Genomic DNA, 16,778 nt, shown 5'->3' with positions numbered 1-16,778 from the left:
GGGAGACGTTCGTCGTCGTCCGGAGGAAAAGTTGCGAACTCTCAGCATTGCTCACCATGTGCCAACTTGCTTGGATTGCTGGAAGTTGAAGTTCAACAACACCTAGAGCAGGGGTTCTCAATCTTAGGAACTTTAAGATGTCTGGACTTCAGCTCCCAGAATTCCCCAGCCAGGTGGCTGGGGAGTTATGGGAGTTGAAGTCCAGACATCTTAAAAGTTCCTAAGGCTGAGAAACACTGATCCAGAAGGACTTGGGTTTCCTACTCCTGGAAGGGACAGTCCTAGAATCTGTTTTTTAGTGCAAGAGCCCAGGAAGTAGTAGTACAACTATAAATTAACTATAAATTAAATTAACCCCAGGGACTGTCTTTTCCCAGATGTTTCTACCAGTCCGATCTGGTCTGGCAGGATGGGTATGCTCCGGGTTGGTCAGCCAAGGAATGTCAGCTGGCGGGGACCAAGAGATGTGCCTTTTCTGCTGTGGCACCTGCCCTCTGAACATCCTCCCTCCTGAGATTAGGATGGCTCCGACACTTTCAGCTTTTTGGAAGGCCTTGAAGACTTGGCTTTGTGTCTGAGCCTGGGGCCCTGAGTGTCTGAAGGGCCCCATTTCATGGTTGTGCTGACACCAACAGATTTTAAGATCTCTTGGTTCTGTGTGTGTGTGTGTGTATAATTTTCTGTATTGTTTTAATTGTTTGATTATTTTTTTATTATTTTTAGCTGCCCAGAGTCACTGGTCTGAGATAGGTGGCTATATAAATAAAATACATACATACATACATTTTTAAATTTGACTAATATACTAAAGAAAGTAAGCTATAGACTACGGGATTATACTGGATTATAACAGTCAACTTCATTTGATAGAGTATGAAAGTTTAGTAGATTATAAACTGAGATGAATTAAAATAGTCATAAATGTGAATCAGAGAAAATCAAATGTCAATGATACGTTGAATGTTTACAAGCCTCTTGTAGAATCAGATCACACCTGCAATTTCCCCCCCTCATATATGTCTGTGCACTTGTATCCTAGAGGACAGTGCCTTTATTTTATGTCTTTATTTTTAAATATTTTTTCTTTAATCAAAAAGGATCATATAACCAAGCTGTTCAGTAATAAATGATACTTTTTAAAAAATTAAATGTGCCAGCCTTGATTCCTAGTGGATATGTTCACTCAGGGCATATTGGAAGGTTCCTCTGCAAGCTGTCTGCATCTACAAAAATATCTTTTTGTAGAGCAAAGACTCTTCTCTCTGAAAGGGTAGATTTTAAGAACAATTAACATGGGGAATATCAATTACACTTTTGCAATTTGTCATTCTGAAATAGCGGAGTCATATACTTTCAAGAGGTGTCCTGAACATGTAAGTCTACCTCTTAAGTGATACACATTCCTTTGCATTCTGTAGTACATTGCCAAAGTATTTCTTATATTTTGAAGATATAGATGAACAAATCTGAAGAAAGCACTATCCCAGTTTGGTTATTGTATGGAATATCTGCCATTCAAATTTGTTACTTATTTCAAGTGCACCCTCATTTCCACAGGGAATTTTGCACAGCAATATATTTTAAAAATGAAATAAAAATCACTATCTTATAATATCAGTTTATCTCTGTATTTTTCTGTTTGCTTTTTGTTGTTGTTGTTGTTGGCTTCTGGCTCTAATAGGTTTTACAGGTCCATGTGGCCCAGCCAAAGTATAAAAAAAAAAACTGATTTACAGACAGCATGCAAACCTACGATATTGTTGGAAATGTTTTGCTATTAGAAATCCTCCAAAGAGTAACAGCATTTTCTTAAACTAAAAGAATTCATCTTTTCCTGAGTGCTAATATTACTGAAGGTAAAAATCATTTCCTGTTTTTAATAGGACTGCCAAGTTACTCTGCAGAGAATGTGGTTCCCTTGCAATAAGTTTTTTGTGTTCCCATCATGCTGGAGAAGACAACTGAATGGAGTACTAGACCCAATTAAGTGGCAGAAGAGGCGAATCCCAAGATGTAGCAGAACTATTTTTAGTGAAACAGGAAAGTGGGAACAAAATTATACAACAGAGACCAGGAAGAAAGTTGAAAACTGGTGGTGTTCAAGAATAAAGCAATCATTCAGCAAAATCACAGAAACAGATGTAAGAATTGCAACAAAAATTAAGATTACATGTTTAAATTTTTTTCTTCTCTCCCAATAATTCCATACATAATCCCTACATGAGAGCCAGTTTGGTGTAGTGGTTAAGGCACCAAGCTAGAAACCTGGAGTTCTAGTCCTGCCTTAGGCATGAAACCAGCCAGGTGACCTTGGGCCAGTCACTCTCTCTCAGCCCTAGGAAGGAGGCAATGGCAAACCACTTCTGAAACACCTTGCCAAGAAAACTGCAGGGACTAGTCCAGGGTTAGGGACTCTAAGGCACCAAAACGAACAATCCTGTGGTGGTTTTCAGCAGCGCCACTGGTTCTCAGGAAGGAGGGAACACATTCCAAGAAGGGGAGGGAGATAAGAGGAAACAGTCCAGGAGGCAGTTGTGGGAAAACCAAGAGGTTCAGAATAGCCCTGCCCTAGACCTTTCCCAGGTTATTTCCCCTGAGGTTAGGTAGAGTTGCTTTAGTCTGGCAAGATTCTGTCTGTATGGCGTTGGCAAATAACTGAAGTTTGTCTGGACTGATTCTTGGTTGTTCTTGTGCTGGGCCTGACTAATCCCTACATGATTAAGTTGTACCTACTGTTTAGACTGTTTCTCTGTGTGTTTCCATTGCAGCCTTTGGGGCATGTCAGTTCATTCTTCCAATGCCTGTTGCCACCCACTGTTTAGTCCTTGAACCTTTCCCTAGTTAGTACTTACATACAGTATATATTTCTTCTCTCAAGTGGAATGTGGTTCACATTTTAAGAAATCCTGAACTCTGATTATTTTTAGCTGTTATTTATAATTTATTGAGCCACATCGTTTCAATTCTTTTCCCAAAGTGCATGAGCTTACTACCCTCATTCCAAAACACTACTTGTATATATTTTCCTGATATCCCTAACTCAAATGCAGGAAATAGTTTCAGATGGCTGTTGTTGCTATTATTTTGTGCTTTTGTTGTTTTCATCCAAGGAGCTTAAAAGAATGAAGAGGAGTTAAGCCTGTTTCTCTGTAAATAGAATGAGGAATGGTTTCTAATCACCCAGTAAGCTTTATGATTATGCTAAGGTCTGAACTGGTTTCTTTGTGAGAACTCCAGTACTCCTACACAGGAGTGGGCAAACTTTTCATCTTGAAGGGTTACATGCTGTGCCAAATGGTGAGTCATGCGTATATGACATATCTTATTCACTTTCCATTCATGTCATATACATTTATACAGTTCGTACCCCAGCCACACTGTGTAAATGATGATGTCTCCCTCAAGTTGAACTTGATTCCTGATATTCCATGGACACATTCATGCTGTTTTCTTGGCAACAAGATAAACATTTGTAATTACGTACTTCCAGGATGTTTTTTTTAGAAGCCTACATCCCTGGAATCTTCTGGTGTCTCCCATTTAAGGACTAACCAGATCAGGATCTGCTTTGCTTTTTTGAGGCCAGCCAAGGTCTGCACATATAACCTTCACATACTATTACATAGTATGTTTATTCACTCAGTGAATGCTAAGGAACCCCATTAGCCCAGGCCGTGAAATAAAATTGCCTATTTCCAAAATCTCAATAAGTTAAATCTGCCCTATTGAGAAAGGTGTGAGAATTTATATTATTCTCAAAAACTTATCAGGGAGGGTAAAGCCATATGTTACATTTTGTGATCCATTTTATAGGAAAACTGCAGTGTTAATAAATGTACTCTTGGTTTAGAAAGTGTAGCTTTCCTTTTAAGATAAGCAATGTAAAAAATAAAAAAAATACTGCTATGTGACTTGTGCTCAAAGTGATTTGTTTTGTTTTGTTTAGAAATCAAAGCCAAAGTATTATATCCTGTCAATGTTTCCATATCCTTCTGGAAAGCTTCACATGGGCCATGTTCGAGTATACACCATAAGTGACACAGTAGCACGGTTTCAGAAGATGAGAGGATTGCAGGTATTTATTTTAGGATGGTCCTCTTTCTTTCATCATCAGAGAAAGGTTTTCCTACTGATACCTAGATGATGGTAAGGATTTAAAGAAAGTTCATGCTATTGATTATTTTAGGGAAGAGGTAAGACAGAAATTCTTCTATTTAACAGCTATTGTATTAATGATGATAAAGCAGATTCATGTTGGTTGGAAATCTGGAGAGTTGGAGTACCAGTGCATCAGAGGGACACTAGGCTGGGGAAGGTTGTTATAAAGCATAAGCTGTGAAGACCCAAACTGGATTATTAAAGGAATTAAAGGCCATATTGTAAATAGGTATTCAGCATTTTTGTTCAAGGTTGCTTGTGGAGTTGTCTTTTGTTTTAATAGCTAACTTGTAACTTCCGTTTCCCAGTTTTTCTGCATTTGAGCTTCCTCTCTGTTGCCTGCATATGTTGTGAAAATTCGTTTTCCTGCCTATTTGGTATCACTTTGATGTGCTGTGCAGTCTTAATATATTTTGAGAAATGTCTGCCCTGCCCCTCTTATAGTGTTGTGTTATTGGAAAACTTGGTTCTCATTCTGCAGGAACATTCATTTATCCCTACTGTAAAGGATGAACATAGTAAATTATAAGAGATGGCAGTGGCAAATGATAAGACGTTCACTATAAGATAACAAACCTTTAATATTTTGTTGCTTGAGGAAATAATTGTCGCCTGGGGAGGAAATAATTGCACTGCTGATGCCATTGTACTTAACCAGGGAGATATGCCATAATTGAATACCATAAACAAGAAGGGTCTCTTCCTTGTTAACACTGAGTTTACTCTTTTTTTTTTTTTAACCAATTCTAAGCCATGGGCAGGACAACATGAGATGGTTCTCCAAGGATTTAAAGTTTAAGTTATTGTGGGCAAGTATCGGCACCTTCAATTGGCTTGGAAGTAAATATGTGGCAACTCACAATGTTGTGCTGATTTTACAAGCTTTTCTGCAGGCAGTTGAGATTTCTGGCAAGGGTAACGTGTGCTTGCATTGCTATCTTCTGGGCACGATAGAAAGAGAAAAAAGTGGCAGCTCCACCCACAGCTGACTTAGGCTGTGCTCGATGTTAATGGGTGCCCCTGCAACAAAAGGAGTTAGTTATTTTAGCTATGAAGTCAGGTTCATAGAATTGTAAAGGTGGAAAGGACATCAGCAGTCATCTAGTCCAGCCCCTGCTCAGTTCAGGATCCACTAGCACATCTGTAATGGATGAGTTGACCAATATATAGATTTTTTTTAAAGGCAGAATAGAAATACCACCACCACCACCACCATCATCATCCAACCTTGGATGAATGAGAATTCACCAATTCATGTGACAGTCTGTTCCACTGTCTGACAGCCACTGATTCAGATCCTGCCCTCTGGGACAATAGAGGCAACCCTTCAGATATTGGATGCCTGCTATGATAGCTTCCCTTAGTAATTTTTTTCTGGGGATAAATGTATCTAGATTCTTTAACCATTCTTCATAGGGCTTGGTTTTGAGACCCTTCTCCTTCTTGATTGCCCTTCTCTGAACTTGCTCCAGTTTTTGAACTGTGATGCCCAGAACTGGACAAATTATTCCAAGCGGTCTGATTAGGACCAAATAGATTGGATGATTTCTTACCTTGATCAGGACTCTTATGTTTTTCTTAATGCACCCCGAAATAGCATTTGCTTTTTGAGGAGATGCTTCACATTGCTGGTCCATGTTTATCTCATGGTCTACAGGGACATTCAGATCCTTTTCATGTGTACTGTTGCATGCCAGGCTTCCCCCATCCTGTACTTGTTATTTTCATTTTTCCTACATACATACAGAACTTTACATTTATTCTTGCTAAATTACATCATAGTCATTTTAATCCACTGCCACTCAAGCCAGTCCTGATCTTTTTGGATCTTCTGTTTTCCTTTGAAGCATTAGCTATACCCCACCCCACCTGTTTTATGTCATCTGCAAATTTCCTCAACCGTACACTCTAAGTAATAAATTATACTAAAAAAAATACACTTATGTTTAGGTACAGCTGTATAAAGTCTGGGTATAATCTTAAAAAGTAGCAGGATCCTATTCCTGAGCTGCAGGATTTTAAAGTAGATTTATAAATTCTGTAGTAGTACTAAATTCATTTAGTGACCTAGCTAAATCCAATTGTACATTTGAGTTGGCCACAGACAGGCCATTCGGTGGTGAAATCTGAGAATGTGGAGCTTACAGCCTGGATGAACCAAGTTTACTAAGAAATAAGCTTAGCTGAAGTCTTTTTTTCTCTGCACTGCTAGCACCCTTTAAAAGAAGCAACAACATTTTTCAAAATCTGGGCAGTTGTGCTGCTTCAAAAACTGTGTGTAACAGGTTGTTTAGTTTTGCTGTGAGGCAGTTGGTTCAGAATGTCAGAAGAAGGATGTGACTGGAAATCAAGAAATAGGGAGGAGGAGGATCAGTATTACCCCCATGGCTATGTTGTTTGCAATGTGTAACTAGAATAGAGTGATATACACCCACTAAAAAGCATTCAACTTTTGGAGTATGGATAATCAGTTTTACTTCTGTTTGTAACTTATAGCAGAAAACCAGTGATTGCTTGCATGTAGAGCCCTTTGGCCTGGAAATAATCCCTTTTGGAAAGGGTTGTTTTTGCACTGATTAAACAATTCTTTTGAATGGGGCTCAAAGGGTTAAGCAAATGCTTCACTAGAAAACAGAAAGCTGATGAACAACAAGAATTTATTGATGGTTTGTGGAAAAACAAACAGATTCACATGAAGAAAAATAAAATGTTCACCAAAATACTGTGGAGTGATATGAAAGAATACAGGGCTGGCCTTGGGAATGGAAAAGAATGAGTGAACCATTAAAGGAGGACTTTTAGAAATGAATACTCAGTCCGGAGAAAGAGGAAAGTGTGAGAAAGAAACTCAAAATAACCCTGCCTTGATAAGATGAGTCAGAGAGAAGCTCTGTTGGGCTTTCAGAATTATGTTTTACTACCAAGAAAAATGTTCCTGGAATCCCTACCAGGCCTGTTTCTTGAGCTTGCCTACTTCAAACAGCTGACAGGTGAGGATGGAGAGGAACTCCCTGCCACAGGGGTAGCACACCTTTCCAGTTTAAAAAAGTGTGGAGAGATTGGGCCAAAAACCTCACCCCACCTGTTACATTGCTCCCCTCTACAGGCCTTGGTCACTGGGAAAAAGTGAGCAACAAATCCAGCAACAGAAAGATGGTCTACCACCATCTTATCATATAATTTTGAATATAGTTACTCTGAAATAAGTCTCTGTGTAAATAAGTACAACAAATAATCTCATGGCATGATAAAGACTAACTATTTTGTTGCTTCAGTTTCTATAGGCCATAATCCACTTCATCAGATGTATGGAGTAGAGTTCTGGGGGAGGTGTACCATAGATACTAATGTATGTGCATATGAAGTGCTTTATAAGATAAAATTCTTATATTTGCTACAAAAGGCTAACATGTTTTTTTTCCTGTACAGTACTAGGGCAGCTGGCTGGGTGGGTTGGGAACTTGTTGCAGGAAAAGTATTTGTTTGTTCTTATGAGAAGCCTGTCTATACCACTGACTCCTTCCCCCACTCTCATCATTAAGAATATGCTTTTATTTGGATGGATTTTGCCATTTGTAGATTTTACAAAAAGCTGTATCTACTGTCAGCTGTATATTTTATTAACCAGAATGTTTTCATGGATTTTATCTAATATATCAACTGTATTTTTGAGTTTTAAATTCAGTAGCTTTATATAATATATCGAAGTAGCAAAGAACAAATGATTCAGAAACTGGGGAACCAGTGGGAGTATCCATATGTTACATTCCATATTTTTATTCCTCTCTTCCTTCTCTTATTACAAGAGAATTACAAGAAATGGCTCTCTAATTATACCAGGGTATTTTATTATTTGAGGCTGTCCTTACCAATTCCTTTTTTTTTTTTTTTTTGCTTTTCGCTGCTGTTATTTGAACTCATGTTTTCTTGAATATTGCATTTCTTTTGAATACTGGCCAATCTCCACAACTTCAGAAAAGTGCATTTTCATAAGCACCTTTAGAATCTATTCACAGCCTAGAGTGCAGAGACAATGGAATTGAAACAAGGATTTTCCTGAACGTATTTGAAGGCTACATTAGTCTCCATGGTAACAGAAAAATACATCTGCTTCTGTGATTAATCTATGGATAATTGACAGTGGACTTGAACAATTTGCACTAATGTTATCTTGTGCAATGCACTTATCTGTATGGTAACAACGAAATCTCTCTTTACATTTTATTCACTTGTCCATATTTCTTTTTAAAGAAAGGTTTTCTGGAAGTTCATTTTAAATATAGTATATACAGATGTCTATACGTTTGGGCATAGTTAATTATTCAGCCATTTTTAAAATTGCCATGCTTTCACTCTCCCACCGATCAGATTTGGTGGATGAGAATATTTTCTGTCTTGTTGCCAGGCTCTGTGGGAGTTAGCAGTAGTGCTTTGTAATGCTTATGATGAGACGAAAAGAAAACAAGATTACACAATATGGAAACTTTAAATAAGATCCACAAGTTTTACCATTTAAACCAGTGTTTCTCAATATAAACAGCTGTAAGATGTGTGGACCAACTCCCAGAAGTCACAATATAAAAACCCTTTAAACTCTGAAATAATTAGAATTAATACAAGAGCCCAGAAGGAGCATATAAAGTAATTTGGAAAAATAAGCAGATAACTGATGGAAGATAAAAGTGTTTTTTTATTTTTTATTTTTATAGAAGATACAAGTGTTTTTTTTCAATTTTTGAGTCTTGCAGGGATTTGGAGAATTCTTATTGCTTCCATGCAAGAATTACGGCTTAAGAATTTACTTAACTGGCATTTAACCCCTATAAGAATCTCACAGATAACACATAAATATGCTACAAGTTGCTGGAGTAGATGAAGTCAAATACACATGCTTAAAAAAACAAAGTGGGAAATGATTGTTTTATCCTTATTTATAGTAATTTTATTAAAAATTAAAATTACAACAACAAAAATACAAAAGAAAAAATAGATGTGCAGAAAAAAAGAAAAAGAAAAGAAAAGAAAGAAAGAATATAGTAAAGAAAAGAAATATATAAAGAATAAAGAAATGACTTCCCCTTCATCACAAGAAGTATAAACAATTTTAGTAATTTATCTTCTTCTCTTAAAATACAACAAATGATCTCTTCTTCCCATATCTCATCTCTTATCTATAAACAAATCCTTAAAGCCATTTCAGTCCTAATATCAGCAAAAGTCCAGTAAGGGTTACGAGAGATAACAACATATCTGTTTTAACCTTGATCAAATAAACCAACTTTATATTCCTTCCCTTTGCTTCTAACAATCTTGATCTTCAGTCCCTTCAAATAATGTCTTAGAACTTGATTTCTTTTCATTTTTTCTTTGTCCTTTCTCACAAAGTTCTTCAAAGCTTTAAAAAGCCTCTTTTGTAAATCCAATATAGGAAAATTATCCAGGTCACTCTTTTGGTTTGTTATTTGTTTATCCCTTTTAATTATTAAGACATCAGCCAGTTTCTTTTGTATGTCCAGTGTAACATTGTTTTCCATGCCATTTTTGTAATCTGTCATTTTTAAATCCACTTTCAAATCAATCTCAATCTTTTCAGGTAAAACATGCTCCTCTTCCATAACATCTTTTAAACACAATCTATCTATACAGGCAGACAATCTTAAAATTAACTTCAGGGTCCATTGTTCAAAAATATCCTTCAATATATAAAATGTTAAAATATTTTGCTTCATTCTGAATTTATAAGTCAAGTTTGAGTGTTCTTCCCTTTTAATTGTAATCTTCTGGTTCCCTCTAGTGTTGAAAGTCTCATCCTATTATGTTTTTTTAAGAGAATTCAAAAACAAAAGCATTTTCCCATGGGAAGGATTCTTACAATTAATTCTAAAATCTTACTTTAAATCCATCTGGATCCTAAATCAGTTTGTAACTTTCCAAAATCAAAGTTATAATTACCCTTTTGCTGTTTATTCCCCCTGCCCAAAATTGTTTTTAAGTCTTTAAACTTGTATTTACTTCTTTTGCTAAAGATTGAAGGAAACTCACCCAGTGTTTTCCCACTTGTTGAGCCAAAGGTTCCTAATAGCTGAAAAGCAGTTAACAGTCAATTTCTGAAAATGACTAGAAAAGGAACTATGCGAACTTAGTGTCCTTTCAAAGGCACCAAATGCGGTTTGAGCAAGATGGTTTTTCCCTCATCTCTCAGAGCTCTAAACCTGCTGGAGACCACTGTCTTGCAGTCTCCTTGTGAGGAGCAACTGTCTGGAGCACTTAACATAAAATACAGTAAAATAAGAAAATGAATAAAAAAGAAAAAGTAAAATACAGTAATGAGAGAAGAACAAAAGAGAATACATAATATATCCAATAATCAATCCAAAGATAATTTGCTATTAGTAAAACATGAGTTCTGCAGTCTGGAAATGCAAACTTAGCAACAACTGGTGTTGCTTTAGAGGAGTCTTTCTCAACCTTCTGACCCTGGAGAACCCTTGAAATATTTTTCAAGCCTCAGGGAACTCCTGCACATTCAAGCTCAAATATAGGCCAGAAGTTACGAAATTATTATATTCGTTTCATGTGTAGGCTTGTATATATGGATTAATCGTGTTCCTAAAGTAAAAATAAAGAATAAAACATACATCTTTAATGTGAAGTTGCCCAAATTTGAAATAATTTTTAAAACAAATTGTGATCTCCCAGGGAACCCCTAGTGACCTCTTGCGGAACCCTAGGGTTCCATGGAACCCTGGTTGGGAAACCCTACTTTAGAGTCTTTATCTGATAGAAGACTTTTACATACAGTTCATCTGGTCATCTGGTAAATGGCCTAATCATGGGTGTTAGAAGCTCACTAAGCATATCTCCAGAGAGGTGACAATAAAGTAATAATGGGCTAGTGGCTCAGTGTTCCTGGACTCACAGGGGTAAGTCCTTTCTGCATTAGGGGGTTTTCTGAAGCTTGCCCTCCAATACAGCAGATGACAAGTTGTCAAAGCACTGCAATGTAAAGGCCCAATGGAATTTATTAACTAAGAGCTGGCTAAGATGCTGGACTGGTTTGAAACAAGTTACTGTGTCCCAATTATATTCCAGCTGGTATTTTGCTGGATTCGGTTTGTAATTCTGTGTCAAAGAACCTTTGTCTAAGACAGGGTTTCTCAAAAGTTGAACTTTAAAGAAGCAATATAAGAAGAATATTGATGCATTTGAATTTGATGTTGAAGAAGACTCCTGAGAATACTGAGGACAGCCAAGAAAACAAACAAATGGATCATCAAACATATCAATCTAGAGTTCACACTTGATACACAAATGACCAGGCTCAAATTATCCTACTTTGGATACATTATGACAAGACCTAGCTCTCTGTAGAAGGCTCTAATGCTGGGAAAGGTGGAAGGAAAGAGAAGACGAGGATGGTGGATGGACTATTAGAGTGGCAATGGGTACACCTGAATACCTGAACAACCAGGTTAGGGATAGATCGTCATGGAGAAAGTCTATCTGTGTAATTGCTAGGAGTTGAAAATGGCTTGATAGTACATATGATTATTGATTATGTAATCAATAATCATGTGTACTATCATCATGACCCAGTGCCTGGGGAAAGAACCAGGTCTTCAAGGACTTCTTAAAGGCTGGCAGGGTTGGGACCAAGCTGAATCTCAGGGTAAGATGCTATTCCACGTTATATTTATGGCCTAAAGGAATGTCTTCTTTACCTGGTTTAATTACCTGGTTTAAGATCATTACAAGAAAGAAGAAAATGACATTTAATTGCAGCCCATTTTATATACAAGGGAAAACAACCCTGCTTGTTTGTTATATTTACATTATATTGTGCAAAGCTGGTCATTGAATAATCTTTCTCAATTTTGTGCACTTTTTCTAATGATATATGAAATTCTGGTGTGTTAGGAGAGGAATAAAGTAGAATGTCATAGTGCTCGTGGAAAAAAAAGAGAAATAATAGAATGATAATTACTGCATAATTTTCTATTGCTAATATACCAAGATTAGACTATTAAGATGGGAGAGCAAATATAAAAGCCAAAGTCTCCATAACTTTTCAGAGACCAGGAAATCTGAACACTTACCTATTTTTGAAATTAAGTGATTAGTTTCTGCTTCATTCTTAATCATTCTAACTCAATCTAAAATTGTGATTCCAAAGATTTAGTACATTTTATGATAGTACACTTCAGAAACAAAGCTGCTGTTTTTAAAACATGTATTACTATAATTACAATGCAAACTACAGTAAAGTTTATAACAAAACAGTGCTGGTTATATTATTTTGATAAGTAATATTGACGTCCTTATTTTTAATAATCCTTTGCTTCTGTTTTAATCCATTGCTATGATATATCTTATTCAGATAAGTTTGCAGGATATGCATTTGGAAAATTGTGAGGATTATGCATTTATGAGTATGTTTGGGTGAGAAAAGGAGCTTCATTTTCCTGATGGAGATATAGATTAATGCATTTCTGCTTCTGCCGCTTCCTCATGTATGCATAACCGCCCAGAGTCCCACTTTTTGGGGGGAGATGGGCGGTGATAGAAATTTGAATAATAAAATAAATAAATAAATAAATATAATGTCTTATCTTTGTTGTTTTCTTCTGCATCCTGCACCAGAGCAGGTGGTATATTATATCTTTTAGACTGCAAGCCCAACTGGGATTGTACTGTGGTGGGTTTTTTGAAGTAATTTCAGCTAAAAGACTCACTAGAGTATATTAAGATACTTTAAACAACTAACTATGCCCCTTTCCCCAATACATTACTGATACCTATTGGTTTCTGAACAACCAATAGCTTCTAGAAAGGCTCAGCTATTTGCAGAAGTAAATTGTGCAAATAACAAACCTAGTGGACATGTCCTCAGACTGACTTGACTTACTCAGATAAGTCTGAAATAGATGCAGCTGAACAATTTCCCATCATGTGATACAGGGTTCTGTGTAATAAGACTTTAAGTATTAATTGTTAAATGATACTATGTTGAGTAGAATTGTGTGGCGCAGAGTGGTAGGTGGCAGTTTTGCAACTGAAACTCTCCCCATGACCCAGGTTCAATCCCAGCAGAAGCTGGATTCTCTCTTGGGTAGCCAGCTCAGGTCGACTCAGCCTTCCATCCTTCCGAGGTTGGTAAAATGAGCACCCAGCTTGCTGGGGAAGGTGACGACTGGGGAAGGCAATGGCAAACCACCCCACTATAGTCTGCCAAGAAAACATCGCAAAAGTGGCACTCTCCCCAAAGGTTCAGACAGGACTCAGTCCTTGCACAGGGGACCTTTCGCCAGAGTTGGTAAAATTCAAGAGGATCTATAATGCTTGTGTTGTTGTTGTTCTTTGTACATCCTCATTACTATGCAAAGTAAACACCTGGTATTTTATTTTGCATAAGCTATACATGCTGCAGAATTCCATTTCTCTTTTTTGTTTGGGAACTGATTTATTTTCCCAGATAAGTAACTGTTGCATCCCTTCTCTACTTTACACCTGGTTTTTTATATAGCAAGAATAATAGCACACTATCAATATAGCTAGAAAAATGCACTTTCCATTTATATTGCATTTACAAATGGCACAGCCATGAAGCCACTGATAGGAGGAATAAGGAGGTCCAGTTTTTGTTCTAGAAAAAGGAAGTAAGCTCTCATTCATTTGTAAAAATGTCATCTGATAAGCGGGCCCTTACCTAAATCCCTGATAATTTGGAAATCTACCTACCTACAGAGTGGTAACAGACATGCTTACCACTGATTAATCTATTTATGGTGTGCTTCAGTTGTTTTTCTTTTATACATGCAGAAAATCAAGCCTTGACAATAGTCTGATTTGGAATTTAGAATGAGCTACGGTTCTTTAGCACCTGGCTTACCAGGGCCAAGCAATGGTGTCATTAAGGGCTGCCCAATTGCTCCTGTTTTGCTTCTCTTTCCAGAGGGATTCGTTAAATAAATCAAAAAGTCTTTGTAATTTACTTTAGCATTATGCACAAACTGGATCCCTGGCTTGCTCTCCCTTAACAAGCCAGAATTACAAGGCAGAGTTAGTTCCTGATTACCCTATTTAATATAAACAAACAACAACAACAAAAAACTTGCTGAACAGGATATGTGCTGATGGAAGCATCAGGAAGCAAAAAAATATATAATTTTGTTTTGTTTTGTTATAAGGGTATATATAGTACTTATAGCATGTACACTAGCTCTGACTGTTTTCAAGTAAGACAAAAAATATCTTGTATGTTATACTTAAAGCGAAATAGTTTGTGACAAGCACACTTTGGATAATTCTGTGACAGAATGAAAATGCTGAGTTTGGAAACGTGTTCCATTGTTTTGAGCCCTGAAGCTCTGGAAAGTGACAAAAATGACATTTGTTTTTGCACAGGTGATAAATCCAATGGGATGGGATGCATTTGGATTACCAGCAGAGAATGCTGCAGTTGAGCATGGATTCCATCCCGCAGAGTGGACTCAAAGGTTTTGTTTTTCCAGCTCCTTGACCAATATGACAGTACAGAAATCGTCAGAGTAGGAGGAAAGCCGTGTTAGTGTAGGGTAGCCAGAAAACTGAAGGAGTCTAATAGTAGCTTTGCTGACCAACACATTTTAATAAAAGGCATATGTTTTCATGAGCTACGGCTCACTTCATCAGATGCCTAGAGTTGCAGGATTTTAATTGGGACAAGGTGGGTGTGGGGCAGGGAAGGGGAGGCAGGGTGGTTATACAGATGCAGGTTACTTGTGAGACAGATTACAAGTACTTTATCAATTAAGTATTGTAATTTTGATTTATGTGAGTTCAGCAATTTCTCACTCAGTTGGGCTGCTAAGTCTCTCGTTTCCAAACGGTTACTTTGAGATCAGTAAAGTGTCCTGGGTGGTTGAAATGCTCTGATATTACTTTGTCCTTGTTTTGAGTCCTGATATTAAACTTGTGCCAATTAACTCTTTTGCACAAAGCTTCCCAGAAGGACATTGCTAGCAGATTAAGTTATACAGAAGAAGAGTATGCCTCTAATCTTGTGTGTATTTGTTGGGGCTTGTGATGTCCTGTTGGTGGAGATGTGGGAACACAATAGACATCTGGGTTTGTTGCAGGGTCTAGTTCCCGAGTTAGCATCATTGTCATGTTGTTTCTTGTTGCTTGTGATAAACCCCTTCAGATTGGGTGGTTGTCTGTATGCTGGTATGGACCTGCCACCCCGTTCCTAAGAAAGTGCAGTGTAATTGTTCATTATGGGCTGTAGCTAATTAATAATGAGTTTGAGTGGTTTGAGTTATGAGCTATTGTAGGTGACAACCAGGGGTGTTCTGTTGTTCTGTTTCTGTGGCCTGATTTTTAATAAATCCTTCTGGGAATTGATCTGGCTCTATTGATTTGTCTACTGATCTCGTTGGGTAGATAGTTTGATCTTATTGGGTGGGTGGTTCAACATTCCAGAGACAAACTTGCATCTGCATAACCAACTTGTCTTCCCCTCCTTCCCCTCACTCCATCCCAATTTAAACCCTACATCAGTTTAGCTACTCCATGCATCTGTTGAAGGGAGTCATAGCTCATGAAAGGTTATGCCTTTTAATAAAATTTGCTCGTCAGAAAAGGTGCTGCAGTAATGAAGTGGAAGTTTGTCATACACTGAGTGCTGTACTTAATCCTTCCTACATTCATTAACCCCCATTTCTACAGAGAAAGTCACAAGGTTTAATCACATGTTGAAGAATATATATTTCATTAGAATTTGTCTATAAATTTGTTTGGCTCAAAAATCTGGGATTATGCATACATTCCCCTGATTTAGTGTGTGTTGCTATCTGTTGTCTGTTAAATTGAGTGGAGAAGGCGGGGAAGATCATAGAGTTTAGGAAGTAACAGTCTTGCAAAAATATTGTAGCAAAATGAATGATGGTTAAAGCTATTGTTCAAATTGGAGAAACTCTTCCTGCTCTAACCATCATGGATCACACTGGAGGATTGTTAAGTTGATAAAATTTCACTGAGATTTTGTTTTGTCTTACAGTAATATTCAACACATGCGAGAGCAGTTTGATGTATTAGGCTTGTCTTTTAGCTGGGATCGGGTAAGTTTTTTAAAATAAGTATTTTAGATTTAAAATGTAATTGGTACATTTTAGAATGTAAATTGCCTATGAAATATCTAAAGAATCTGCAGTTTCATGTTGTTAAAATATGTGAAGCTACTCCTTCTCTCATGACTGTTTTTATATTAATTTTACTGTGTGACTCCCCATCCCTTGGAACAGACAGTATTGAATTTGACAGGAAAAAACACAGAGAAAAGAGCTGGAGATAGAAAAGAGGGGAAACAGACAAACGGGTTTCAGTTACGTGCATGTAGGCTTAGATGCAATGGGGTAAGCTGGAGAAAATAATATTTATTTCATAAGCAGATAAATATTAAGTATTTTATATATCATAAGTTTAACAGGGATAAAATCCTCCCCTCAGGGATAAGGTATAAATAAATAGGGACATGAAAGAAAAGAAGGTAATAAAATTGCCAGAGAAGTAACTTTTATACTCAATCTTGTTACTGTTTTTTGTTTTGCTTTGAATTAGAAAGCTGTTTAACTTTTGTTTGT

The 16,778-nt window shown here is 37.1% G+C and overlaps 1 protein-coding gene across 1 annotated transcript in view; it reads left to right on the top strand.

Moving 5' to 3' along the window:
• Positions 1 to 16,778, top strand: part of LARS2 (leucyl-tRNA synthetase 2, mitochondrial) — an 87,336-nt gene that overhangs the window by 314 nt on the left and 70,244 nt on the right. The window contains exons 2-5 of the mRNA XM_063304018.1: positions 1,884 to 2,141; positions 3,947 to 4,075; positions 14,563 to 14,654; positions 16,196 to 16,256. Coding sequence (XP_063160088.1) covers positions 1,908 to 2,141; positions 3,947 to 4,075; positions 14,563 to 14,654; positions 16,196 to 16,256 — 516 coding nt within the window. The 5' untranslated portion in view covers positions 1,884 to 1,907. The remainder of the gene's footprint in view (positions 1 to 1,883; positions 2,142 to 3,946; positions 4,076 to 14,562; positions 14,655 to 16,195; positions 16,257 to 16,778) is intronic.

This window comes from Candoia aspera, chromosome 4, assembly GCF_035149785.1.
Source record: "Candoia aspera isolate rCanAsp1 chromosome 4, rCanAsp1.hap2, whole genome shotgun sequence".
Classification (NCBI taxonomy): domain Eukaryota; kingdom Metazoa; phylum Chordata; class Lepidosauria; order Squamata; family Boidae; genus Candoia; species Candoia aspera.
This window is presented reverse-complemented; position numbering and strand designations above follow the sequence as displayed.